We start from the raw sequence: 13030 nt of genomic DNA on the forward strand, positions 1-13030 counted from the left end.
GCACAAGATTAAACCCATGACTCCGAGGAGCTTGCAGGCTAGGGCAGTTTATTAAGGAGATATTTAACTCTAATTTTTACGATACTTGATTTCAAGTGTTTATGGAAATTACTATTGGGTCTTAATGACCACATTTCAACATTTTCCCATTTCATGTCTGTGATTAGAAAAGACCCCGGCGTCTGTGTGGGTGCCACTGCCCTCTCCTGGGCACAGCCTGCCAGGCCGGCAGCCGCTTCCCACTCCTGCGCTGTGCAGTGAGATAATGGAATATGCTCTCTATTTTTAGAAACTAAAGAGGTAAATTCTGTCCTCTGTTCTAAATATAAAACTGATCCTGCATGCCCACCACCAGATTTTTAAAATCTTCAGCTTTGACCAGCCGTAATCCAACCGCAGGGCGCAAAGTGGCTCCCAGAAGGAAGCTGGTACTTGCAGAGCAGGGTGTCCTGGAGGAAGGAGCCACACTGATCCCCAATTTTGATGTGAATACAGGCTTTAGCTATGTGCAATTACTAACTGGGAGGAGCATGACAGCAGCGATAGTAATCTCTTCCTTTACACAACTCCATTTAATGATGCAAAAAAGTTAAAACCTTGGTTTAACTGCAAGTAACAACATCTCTGTTGGTAGAACTGCCTAAAGGCTTCTAGTTACAATGCCCAGAGCTGTTTTCAAACACTACAAACCTCAGCAAACTGATTTTCGACAGCAATGAATGCAATAAATACACCATGAGCTGGAAAGGGAGGGAAAGTGTAACAATTATAAAAATCTGGACCTATGCAGGGCATGCATACACCCCTGCACCCCTTGAAGTCAGTCACTGCCCTGCTCTTGACTTTGGGGAGTCAAGGCTGACATCTCTGGCATGCAGGTTCCAAACAGTTTAAATTTGGATAGGAGTAAAGGAAGACAGAAAGAATGCCTGCTATTCAACCTCAGACCTAGCAGTTAGTACGAAAAGAGGACACTCATATTTTGCATTTTAAAACAAAAGTATTAGAAAAAAATCACAGAATCATTAGGGTTGGAGGGGATCTCTGGACATCATCCAGTCCCACCCTGCTGCCAAGGCAGGGTCACCTGGACCAGGTGACACAGGAATGTGTCCAGGTGAGTTTTGAATGTCTCTATGGACAGGGAGACACGTGAACTCCCTGAGCAGCCTGTTCCAGTGCTCTGCCACCCTCAACACAAATTCATTCCTCATGCTGAGGTGAAAGTCCTTGTGTTTTAGTTTAAGGCACTTGCTCATCATCCTGTCACTAGGCACCACTGAAAAGGGTCTAGAACTATTCTCTTGGCACCATCCTTCAAGATATTTAAATGTATGGATGAGATCTCCTCTCAGTCTACTTTTTTCTAGGTTGAACAGGCCTTGCTCTTGCAGGCTCTCCTCCTAGGAGAGATGCTCCAGATCCCGTATCATCTCTGTGGACCCTTCACTGGACCCTTTCCAGTAGCTCCTTGTCTCTCTTGTGCTGAGGAGCCCAGAACTGGGCACAGTACTCCAGATATGGCCTCACCAGGGCTGAACAGAGGGGCATGAATACCTCCCTTGACCTGCAGGCCACACTCTCCCCAAAGCACTCAGGACCCCACCGGCCCTCCTGGCCCCCAGGGCCCACTGCCAGCTCATGGTCACCTTGTCATCTACCAACAGTCCCAGTCCCTCTCTGCAGAGATGCTCAGCCCCCAACCTGTGCTGCTACTTGGGTTTACTCTTCCCCAGGTGCAGGACTGTACACTTCACATCATCAGCAAACTTGCTGCAAATCCCAAACAGAATGAAAGTAACATGAGTGTCATCATCCCATGCTACACCTCTTTTACTCTTCCCTCTTGGTTTTCCCACTTGGGGCAAATCTGAGAACTCTTGTCCTGAGCAGCACCAAAACCATTTCTGTTCTCAGGAAAATTAGGCTCAATTTTGTTAATATTTACTAATTCATGTATTAATATTTGCTAATGTATGGAAGGGTAAATGAAGGATTCTCCTAATGAACTGAAATATATTTTCTCACAAATCTGATGTGTAAACATGGACTTAACAGATCACAGATCAAGGAGCAATGGAGAGTAGCACAGGAAAGAAGAATCTATATTAACAAGGTTCTATACAGCCCTATAAGAAAATGGACAGAATTACCAAATACAGAATGTTTTAACCTTTAGTCTGTGTGGCTGTCTGAAAAGAGAAAATAAAAACACATTAACTATACCAAACTCCACTTCCAGCTCCCCTATGATTGTATACTTACTGGGCTGCTATCTTAATATATTTCTTTAACAGCTGAACACGTTTGCTGAGTTGAGAGCAAAGACAAATCTCAGTGACAACCCAGAACTGAATTTCATTGAATCTTCTCAAAAACAAGTCCAGATTTGCCGCGGTCTTTTTAAAATTGTGCCTTCCAAAAGTGTGATAAATTAATTCCAGCTAGGAAAGAGAAAACAGTTTGGAATTTTTTTTTTGAAGTTGCATTTCTTGGACAGAGGAAAGAGGCCAAAATAATGACCAGATAAGTATCTAGCCTGAAATTTGCTCTGCAGTTTACATTTATAGCTGCCTAGATAACAAAGATTCATGTTACAAATCCAGAGTACAATAGCTGAGGCATAGTAAAAGCGTAACTATAGATTATATATAAACAGCTTAATACCTTAAAACAAACAAAAGTAATTCAACAAGCTGCACATGTCCAGAAGTCTAACTTTATTTTTCTATTTTGCCTATAAAATTAAGAATCTCCTATACTTTCAAAACTTGTAGGTGGCTTTATTGTAGAATTTTTGAAAATCAAGCTTAGAGAAGGTTTTGGAAATAATGCATAAACCTACAATGTACAATTAAACACTTTCTAATAGATTCTAACCTGCTGAATAGATAGATTCTCATACCTCATGCACACAGTTGAAGAGCTCCCAGTCATAAATTGTCATCTGATGTGCTAAGTCTTTGGAACTCATCAGTTCAAATGTTCCTACTGTACCAGTAGATGGTCCTTCTTGTTCTGGCAACGGTGCCTACAAACAGGAAAATATTATAGAAACATTTTAGACATGCTAAATTGTGTGGTTGGTGCTTTAATTCTGTAATGTTTCTGATTTTTTTTTTCAGTGTGACCACTTTCCTAATCATGTTTATAATAGTAAAACTGAAATTTGCAGTAAAACTGAAATTTGCTTTAACAACAGGCACATTACTAGGAAATGAGAAGCCCTGTGCAAAATCAGTATCTAGTATCCACAGGACAGTCAGGAAAATTCTGAAAGCTCCTGAGAGACACTCTAAGGAAATAAACCAGACTGTTGTCAGTGTGTTATCTTTAACACTGTTCTAAAAATTGAACCTATAATACACACTGTGCTAAGTAAAGCATGGGTGTTTGTTTAGGAGCATAGGTCTTTCAAGAAAAAACTTTTATGTTTCATTTTTCACATACATAAATAACTAGGCTACCAAGGACAAGCCAAGTACTTTTACAAATTCCTGATTCTAATGATGGAAATTATTACATGTAGCATGCTTCAGAAATCTGCAGCGATTGCAAGATCCTCTGATCACTTATAAAATAAACCTCATACTTTCTCTTTGACAGTACACAAACTTGATGGACAATTTCTGATTGCAAATTTCTGGCTAGGCCAATTAAAATTATGTAAACACAGTCTTATGAGAACCAAGTACAAAACATTTCTAAAAGGCACTTCCATGCCACCCAATAAATGAGATGCGATCTATGATTTGGCACACAGGTGAAATATTAAACAGAGATTAAAACAGGGCTTGAGATCAGGTCGAATTTGAAGTAGTCTGTTGTACATATTGGGGTGAAATGTTTGAGCCAGCACAGCTAAAATGCTGCCAATCAACCCGCTTGCAAAGCGGAGGGTGGAAGAGCCGCAGGGCGCCCGTGGAGGCGGGTCACTGGCTCTGCTCCCAGGAGAGGGCGGCAGAGTTCACACAGGACTTTGGGAAACACCTCATGGTGGGGCAGCACCGAACGGTCAGCAGGCTCCTTTCTCAGTGCAAACTCAGTGGAGTCTGCCAGATTAACAGAACATATTTAGATGCTGCAATATAAAAAAGGAGCCTGCTAAATGAATCCCTTTTTTATATAAGAGTAATATATTAGCAACAGAAATAGGTCTGACTGGATTAATACATCAAATCACTTTCTCAGTAACACACAGTGTGTAGGAGCTTTATTGCTTTTACTGCTGTATGAATTCTTGCTTTGTACTCTAGGGTAAACTTTCCTTTCAATTAACATCATCATACAAACTAATTAAAAATTACTAAACTAAATCACAAACATTATCACCTTAAAAGCTTCATCTATAATTTAAAAAAATAGAAAAGTATTCTCTGAAAAAACCCAGGGCAGCTATTATCTTACAAAAAACTGCAGATTGCTTTGAATTGGAATTTGCACAAACACAAAACTTCTTTAGTTTATGACAACATATGAAATAAAATTCTAACTTGTGGAAATTTATGGAAAGAGAATTGCCTACAGATTGAAAGATGTCTTTTTTCCCCCATTTGGAGATGAACACAACATAGCTGTTACCATAACAAACACATATTTTCCAAGGCTAGGAAAGAAGCACTTAGATGCAAACTCACAGCATATTTGAAAATTCATCTACCCAGAACAATTTTCACATGGGAATTGCCAAATGTAATGTGGATAAATGTTTATGAACAGGAAGCAGCCAGAGACCAGAATGTGAAAGGATTAAACTGGGAAACAGGTAAGGTTGTAACGGTTTTCTATTTGTTTATACCTCTTCGAAAAAATGCAGCTGATATACGGGTTTGTAATTTGTTTTACAGTGCTGAGGACCATTTTTAAGGTGCTGAATGTACTTCCCTAATTCTAACTGAATTCTTAAATTCAGTCTAGTTGATGAAATGTAGCATATTGCAGCCCTGTATCTTAGAGCTCCCTGCAGCATTTTGAGTACTTGATGCATGGTAAATAGCACAGGGAAAAGGCACAGAAAGCCATGACAGTTTGCTGCCAAAGCTATGTGTACACAGACAATGCAGAGCCATATATAAGTACCCAGCACACTTGTACTGATGCAACACCCCAGCTTTACAGTAGTATGCCCCATGAGGGTATCTACTTGGCAGGATTAATTAACCTTAAGGGAACACCAGAATTTAATAAGCTGAACAAGAGGTATCTCTGCATGGAACTACATATGCTGGATGTGCATTCCCTGGTTACTAAATTGAAAGCAGCAGCAAAGCTTAGATTTTACCATATCCATAAAAGAAATCAGGCATACATACTAAGTGGCTTGTTAAAAGCATACAGGAGGCTGAAACAAGGCTAGGAGTAATAGAGTTCATGCTGACATGACTTGGCAATGACATTTGTTTTTAATGAAATAAAAGGAACAAAAAGTACAGTCAAATCAAACTCTATAAAAGCAGACCCCATGGAGATCACTAGAATGACTGTATAAACTCTAAGTACTTATGAGCAATTCTACCTAAGAAAAAAACAGACTTTCTACCAGGAATATTTTCTGTGATTCTACTTAGAATTATGTCAGATTTTGACACAGTATTTTGGGGGAATGAGAAATAAAAAAAAAAAAATTAAGAAATTTACTGCTAGAATCAGATCTCCAGAATGCTTTAATGGATAACATCTATCTTAGAAAATATATCCCTATGACTTTGAGATAATTCTGTAATGAAGAATCATTGCATGTCTTGGTGACAATGCTCAGCTCCTCCTAAATGCTTAGTTGTGACAGAGAGAGTATTGGGATCAAGTTTTGTTATGTGGATCAGGTGGATGAATTTCTGGTCCACTTTAGGGAATTATGACATTAGCTTGTTTTATTTTCAGGGCTCATCCTATTGCAGCGTGACAAGCCCTTTGTTATGGATGTTTCCACTAGTTTTTATTTAACGTGTGGATAATGCAAAATGAGCCAGGTGTTCAAATAAAGCCAAGCCCTGAGGTTCCTGAGCACTGCACACACACATACCAGTGAATCGAACTGATCCCGGGGGCAAGCAAACAGCCGGCCATTAACGCTGAGAGTGGTGAACACCGAAACATCGTGAGGCTTCAGCACAACCTTTTCTGTAAAAACAGAACAATTTATTATTTCTTACACGGAGAAAGAATTTACAGCAGGATTGCTCCACCGGCTGCACAGCTCAACCTCCTGGGAACAAATTTTGCCCAGTAACCCAATGTCCAAGATACAGAATAGAAGACAGCAAAGTCCTCTTTATTGAAGAAATGTGTTAAGTTCAGCCCAAACCAGTCTCCTACAGAACCAAAATCCCAGTCCCAAACTGTACAGACAGGTCAAGAAGCCTGTGCTGTTATCACTAGAAACTACCTGCAAAAATTAAGCCTAATTAAGGAGTCCATCCATTCATTGCTGAGCTGTAAGCATTTGGAGAGCTGTTCTTAATAGAAATTGCTCTGGAAGGCAATAACTGCTCAAGGAGGTGATGGAAATGCATTACATCATTTCTAAAAGAGCATCACATCACAGGTAAAGAAAAGATAATGAAGTAACTTACAAAACAGTCTCTTCCAACATATGTTGGTGGTCAGTAAATCTGACAATTAAAAAATTGCTTCAACTGCAAAAAGTAAAGCTGCCTGGTGCCAGTTCTCAGGAATTGAGCCATTTTTGGCAGGCACCACTGTTTGCAAAAATGCCTTCCAACACAGTTCTCATTACCTCTGTGTGTCTCTCCACACAGTCATACTCAACCAAAGCACTTGAGCAACAATTCTCCAGCAGAATTCAGCCTCCAGTTACTTTTGCAATTCCACAGCCTAGAGGGGGCCCTGACCCTCTGCCAACACTAGGTCACTGCATTTGGCACTAAGTTGCTCTGTAGTGGTTTGCATGGACAGAGCAGCCAAAATAGTAGTGACCACTGCCAGAATGTTTGCACTGCAGTGTTTTCTGACATTACTGATGCCTAAGTCTATTGTTAAAAAACTCTTAGAAGTCTTAACAGTGAAGGAAAATCATGCTCTGTAACATGCAGACACACAAGCTTCTCCATTGGTCCTGTTTCCCACATGAGCTGCAGTCTGTGCCTGCCACAGAGGAAGGACTTGCCTCTCAATTATGACTTGTGTGAGAGCTGAACATGCACATGGGTATAAAACCTTGACTGAACTAGTCTTTGAATCCCTCCAAAAATTCTGCTTCACTGTAACTGAGGAGTGTTTAAGATGATGCAAGTACAGTACCTCCTCCTGAACTCATCTTTACTATGATAAGGCCTTCTCCAGAGCCCAGCTTGTCTGCTACAGCACTGATCACTTCCTTCACAGAAGACGACACTGGCACACGGATAGTGGTGTAGGTTTGGTCTATGCAGTACACCTTAAACAGAACTAAAGAAAAAAGCATTGCACAGTTTATTCCACGTGTAAAACCCACAGATTTACCACACAAATTACTTTCACTTCAGTAACCGCTACTCACAAATGAAACAAAGGAACAATAAATCACTATGTAGCTCCCTATTTCTCAGATGCTCCACAATTTCTAGCACAGATATCTCTGATTTCCCAGAGTTTTGGATTTTCAGTGTTCAGTGAGCTGCCTGTCCTATGAATGAGAAAGGTGCAGCCGTATGAAAAGAGCAGTTACTGCCCATCAGGACACAAGAGGTAGTACTTCCCTGGCAGTAGGAACTGTTTCCCTCTTCATAGGCCTAGAAACACCACTATGGACAACAGAAGCTGGCAGGATGTCTGCTGTTCATACAAAGTTAGTTCCAGCTTTTAACATGGTTCTTGTATTGGTCTGATTTATACCACCAGCATTCTCAGCTACATGACCTTGAATTTTGTTACCTTGTTTTACTGCTGTTCATTAGCAAGAGCTATCCTTTAATATCAAACGTGTTGAAGAAGCAGTTGTTTTAGGTGATGAAGTTCCACAAAACAACTTTTAAGAGTACCTTATCTGTAATCTGAAAATGATGTTCTAATACACTGCTGTAAATTTCACCTTAATTTCCTCAGAGAATCAAAAGACAGCAACAGGGCAAACCTGCAGATTTTGGTTTTGAGGCTGTGTGCCTAGATTGTTGGATTCTAGATCTATGGTCCATGGCATGATTATCTGCCCCACTCCTCCCTGCAAAGGAACAGCTGTACAGCTGTGTAGCTCAAACTACACAAGGGAGACAGAGGCTCAAACATGTCCTCCAACTTACACTCTTTATTGCACTGCCATTACCAGTGTCTTATTGGTTCTTCCCTGTTTTGTTCATTCCTTTTTTAAAAGGTTTTTACATCTTCCTCTGAGGAAGCAGTGTTTGATAGCACAAGTAACTAAGGGAAAAGATCAGGTGCACCTCAAATCAATGACGGAGAATAAGCAGGCTAGCAAAAGCAAAGAGAGTTGGCTTCAGGCCAGGCTTCAATATTCTAGGTAGGTACTTGCATTTATTTTTAGACCTTTTTTTGAGACGGACAAATTTATATAGATGTCAATGGCTCAAGAAAACTTAGCAGAGAAGAAACTCACCTTCATCACTGCCCCTGATAGGCTGGCGTTTCTGTGCTCTGTCATCACTTGTGTTGAACAGCTGCAGAAGAACTTTGTGCTGAAAATGAATAATGAGATTCACATTAATGCAAGAATAAACATGTGGTACACATGAACTACAATACGTGTTTTATCAATGGCAGGAAAAAGAGTAGCAATGCAAAATTTGACAATGTTAAAAGCTATCTCCCAATGTGTTTTTTTACTATATCTATGATTACTAAAGAGAAGATGCTTATGAAATCGCTGTGCTTAAGATTTTACTTGATAAAATGGACAAAAATATTTTCTTACCTTCTTTTGTGGTGCTTTAGGTTCTTCAGAACTATAAAAAGGTAAAGCATAGCATATATAATTAAATATCATTTGGAAGATTTTGTGTACAAAATCACCTATAGAACATTAACCACTTGCCAAACTAGCATATCAATATAATCGTATTTATATATGAAAAGACTAGATGATTTCACAGTTAATCTATGACCAAGGCAGAAAAAATATTACACAAAGTGCATGTAAGCATGAAATAAGCTTCTGTCAATCTCTCGGTGAGGGTATGGTGTTTGCAAGAATGATGTGGAAAAGAGGGCCATAGACATTAATTCAAATAAGCCTGCATGCAAACTTTCAATTTCGTATAACTGAGTGTCATTCACAAAATGCCTTTTTAATAGATATAACCAATAAATTTTCTTCATCAATTTACTGAGAAAAAGGGCAGGGGAAGGAAAGAAGCAAAACTATGCTTACATTTGCTTTACAATTTTCTCTAGCTCTGGAAGTTGCTCCTTTAGTGCTGCAATCATTCTAGTATCATCTGATACAGATACATAAAATTCCTGTAAATGATACAGAACAGTCTTTAAATAACTGTAGGGGTAAATGAGCAGTACTCAGGAGAGAGGATTATGAGATGACATCTGATAGCTTAATGATTATAAAGAATGATAATCTGCATAGAGGAACACATGCTGGGCCCAACCCTCTATTACTTCTACTTGTTTATCTCCAGCTGGTTTAAAGCAAGAGTTATACATGCAGAAGGGAAGCCTGATGAGGCTCCTTAGCTCACTCTCTAACCACTGACTGCTTGTGTAAAACCTGCATTTTCACATTGTTGAGGATAAGGACTAAAAAAATCCACAAATAATTTAGCATGATAGGCTTTTTTATTCATTGCTGTTGTAGTCTTCAGTGCCTCATTTGCTCCTGAGTCACTGACTCTCAGCTACTCCAATCCACTACAGTATCACCTGCTTTTAAATCCCACTCAAACCTCTTCCTGTTATATCTACACAAAACCATCCCAAAGCAGGATCTCTGTGCTTGCAGCTAGCGATTGTTCTTTAACTTCTGGATTAATGAAAGACTAGGGCATCTCCAAAGCTAGAAAAGCTTTCCCATGTGGGCTTGTGGAGTGTCTACCATTCTTAAAGCCTCTCTCCATTCCCCTCTGCTAAATCTTAGATTCAGTTTTAAGCTCTTTAGGACAAGAATTTTCATTCAGCCAGTAACATATGGGATTCTGTTCCATAAACACAATACATAATAAGAATGGCAATCATGATCATTTAACATGACATTGGCAGTGCATTCTTATCTTAGAAATTCAAGGATATGGAAGCTACCACAAAGAATTTACAAGGGTTCTGAAGATAAACAAGTTCTTAAGTTCCAACAGCTGCAGCACAGCTTTTATTTAAATCGAAAGGACTTTTGGTTCTGCAAAGTGGCAGCCCTCCAGCTCCTTCCTGGCATACCTCAGGCAGTCATAAACAGCCCTCCAGTTCAACCTGTAGAGCCCCTGAAGCATTCAGAAGAAAGTACTAGAAAAAGCAAATTCAGCTAATGCTATAACACAAGCTACCCGTGCAGTGCTTTGAAAGGGGTTTGCAACAATATTTTCAGAGGTCCAGAGGCTGGCAATGGTTCAAACACTGTTGTAGTGCCATCGCTGTCTGCAACCAAACTTGAGCAAACAGTTAGAAACTGAAATAAACTTTGCCCTTTGAAATGACCTCTTTCACTCCAGTGATACAACGATTCCTTTATACCTCCAAAAAGGCCATCGCTGCTTCATCTTCTTGCAGTAAATCTCCATATAGAGCGGCCCACTGCAGAACCAGTCGAATGACTCTCCTTTTATTGTTGAGGGCATAATCCATCTTCTCCTGCTCTGTACCCTGAGAAGGCTGGGCATGATAGGTGCCACAGTGTCAAGGAAAACTTTCAGTGATTGAAAACAATATAAATTCACGAACAACTGACTTCTAACAAACCACTTTCAGGGTGCTCAAATATAACTTTCCAATATACACTTCTAAATTCTGACATCCACTAGCGTAACAATTTGCAAACTTTTCGTGTTCATACTAAAAAGTAAAGTGACAATGAATTTTCTGAAGAGCACAGGGAGGATCACAGTTCCACCACAGAGGTGGTTGCTGTAGGGGAACAGAACAAAATGACACTTGAAATAACAAAAAGGATTAACCATGGAAACTGAGGAAGGATATTTCTCCTCGTTTCTCTTTGGAAACAGTTGAAGAAAAAGAAAACCGTCTCTTTGTGTTTATTAACAATTCCAATATTCCATCTGTGAGGAAGACTACCAGAATGAACCACCAGTGTTATTCCTTTTGTTTTTGGAAGTTATTGTAAGTCAAGATGAACCTCAGCCCCATTAAGGGAGGGGGCCTTTGACATTTACAATCTAAACTGACTATAGAAACACAGGGTAAAATAATAAGTTTTGTAGTAGCCACATTGTCATGAGGAAATCAGACCTTTCCACTATGTCAAATAAGGTGTATTTAGGACATGATACTTTGTGAAAGTTATTTTGTGATGAACACAAAGAAAAAATGGAAAACATTTCATTGACCTTTTTAAAGACAAAGTGTCAACATTACAAAAATAGACTAATAGCTAAAAGGCCAAAAGAAACATTTAATGAAAGAAAAAAAAAACAACAAGGAAAAAAGGCACAATGGATAATAAATTGAGATAATTCAGCCTTTAACCTGTGTGAAAATGAAGTATCCCCCAGAAGAAACATATGACAATTATGTATCTATGACAATTTGTGTATCTATTTCTCACTGAAAAAAGGTTAACAATATATATTTAAACTGCTCCAAATAAACTGACACCTGGGTGGGAAGTGAGCACAGAATGAGTGCAGTAACATCTTCAACTTTGCCTCCCAGTTACTGGAATTCTAATTCTGGACTGCCATGGGTAATGCTATTCCCAATTACATGGTAACATGTAACATCAAAATACTGACACTCTCCCTCACAGCCATGTCCAGCATCCTTGCATCCTTTCAAGATGCACTTTCAGTTGCTGTACCAAAATATGTTAAAATACTAATTAGAAAATAAAAATATCAATGAGGAATACAAGTTATGTAAGGTATTTATTCTAAGCTGCTCATTTAGAGAAAATTCTCTAACAATACTACTAATAAAATGCAATGGGGAAAAGTACCTGTTAAATCACACTTCAAAATGATCCTGCTGCCCAAAGGCCCTGCAGAGATTTGACATTCTACCGAGGTTACTGAGGTGCTCATTTGACTGACAAACTTTTGGAAATCTGCATTTTAATTTAATTTAGAAAGGTTTAAAATGAGTAGAGAACTGAGCACGACAGTATAATTAAGGCAGAAAGTAAGTCAGAAGGTCACAAGAAGTAAATAATTCATTTTAAGTTATGTGCTCCAATGTCTTGGGGAGCAAGTTTAATATTCTACTAAGTCATTTTTCTCATGCCATATTTACCTTTCAAACACTATAATTATTTAATGTATTTTTACTTTCTTATTAAACTGACTCACCACAGGCATTGGTAATTTTTCTGTATTTTTACTGCTCATTTGCACTGATTTCTCTTTTATTAACATTACTATAGGTAAAGTCAATGAAGAGTTTTAACATTTTCATGTGATCTTCAGGATGCAGCTTCACTACAGACTGCAATCAGAAATAAACTGTGATGTATACTTGCAACAAGTGTCAGATAACTGCAAAATACTTATCAACACCAATATGGTTAGAGCTCAATATATACATATATTTCTAATTTTCTCTTAGCATGCTAAGAAATAGAAGCAATTCTGAAGGCTGTTCTTCCCTGAATAGGAAGACTCAGCCTTATCAGGAACTGTGTAAGATCATTGCTACAACAGAACGCAAATTTTTTTGGTGGCATGGTAGAGGACGTTAGCAAAACACTCATAGAGAAATGCACTGAAGAACTATCATCTACAGAGAGCAAAAGAGGAGTTTATACTTTGTAAGTATTCAGAGAGTGGTCCTTTAAAAGTGCATCCCTACACACATGCTCACACACTTGCACTAACCCAAGTGCACTCTTGGAGTTGCTGCTCTATTTCAGGTTTTCTTTCAGGCTTTGTCCTGCCTCCCTCTGACAAGCTGTAGCTCCAAGAATCTG

At 39.0% G+C, this 13030-nt stretch overlaps 1 protein-coding gene across 5 annotated transcripts in view; it reads right to left on the reverse strand.

The window, feature by feature from the left end:
- Nucleotides 1-13030, reverse strand: part of RAPGEF4 (Rap guanine nucleotide exchange factor 4) — a 142930-nt gene that overhangs the window by 20021 nt on the left and 109879 nt on the right. For all 5 annotated transcript variants that reach the window (XM_083864711.1, XM_083864710.1, XM_083864712.1 and 2 more), the window contains 8 exons: nt 10627-10777; nt 9323-9411; nt 8867-8897; nt 8552-8630; nt 7261-7407; nt 6023-6120; nt 2906-3031; nt 2266-2444 (listed from right to left, as the gene is read on the reverse strand). In XM_083864711.1, coding sequence (XP_083720837.1) covers nt 2266-2444; nt 2906-3031; nt 6023-6120; nt 7261-7407; nt 8552-8630; nt 8867-8897; nt 9323-9411; nt 10627-10777 — 900 coding nt within the window. The remainder of the gene's footprint in view (nt 1-2265; nt 2445-2905; nt 3032-6022; nt 6121-7260; nt 7408-8551; nt 8631-8866; nt 8898-9322; nt 9412-10626; nt 10778-13030) is intronic.

Source organism: Zosterops lateralis, assembly GCF_965231275.1.
Source record: "Zosterops lateralis genome assembly, chromosome: 7".
Taxonomy (NCBI): domain Eukaryota; kingdom Metazoa; phylum Chordata; class Aves; order Passeriformes; family Zosteropidae; genus Zosterops; species Zosterops lateralis.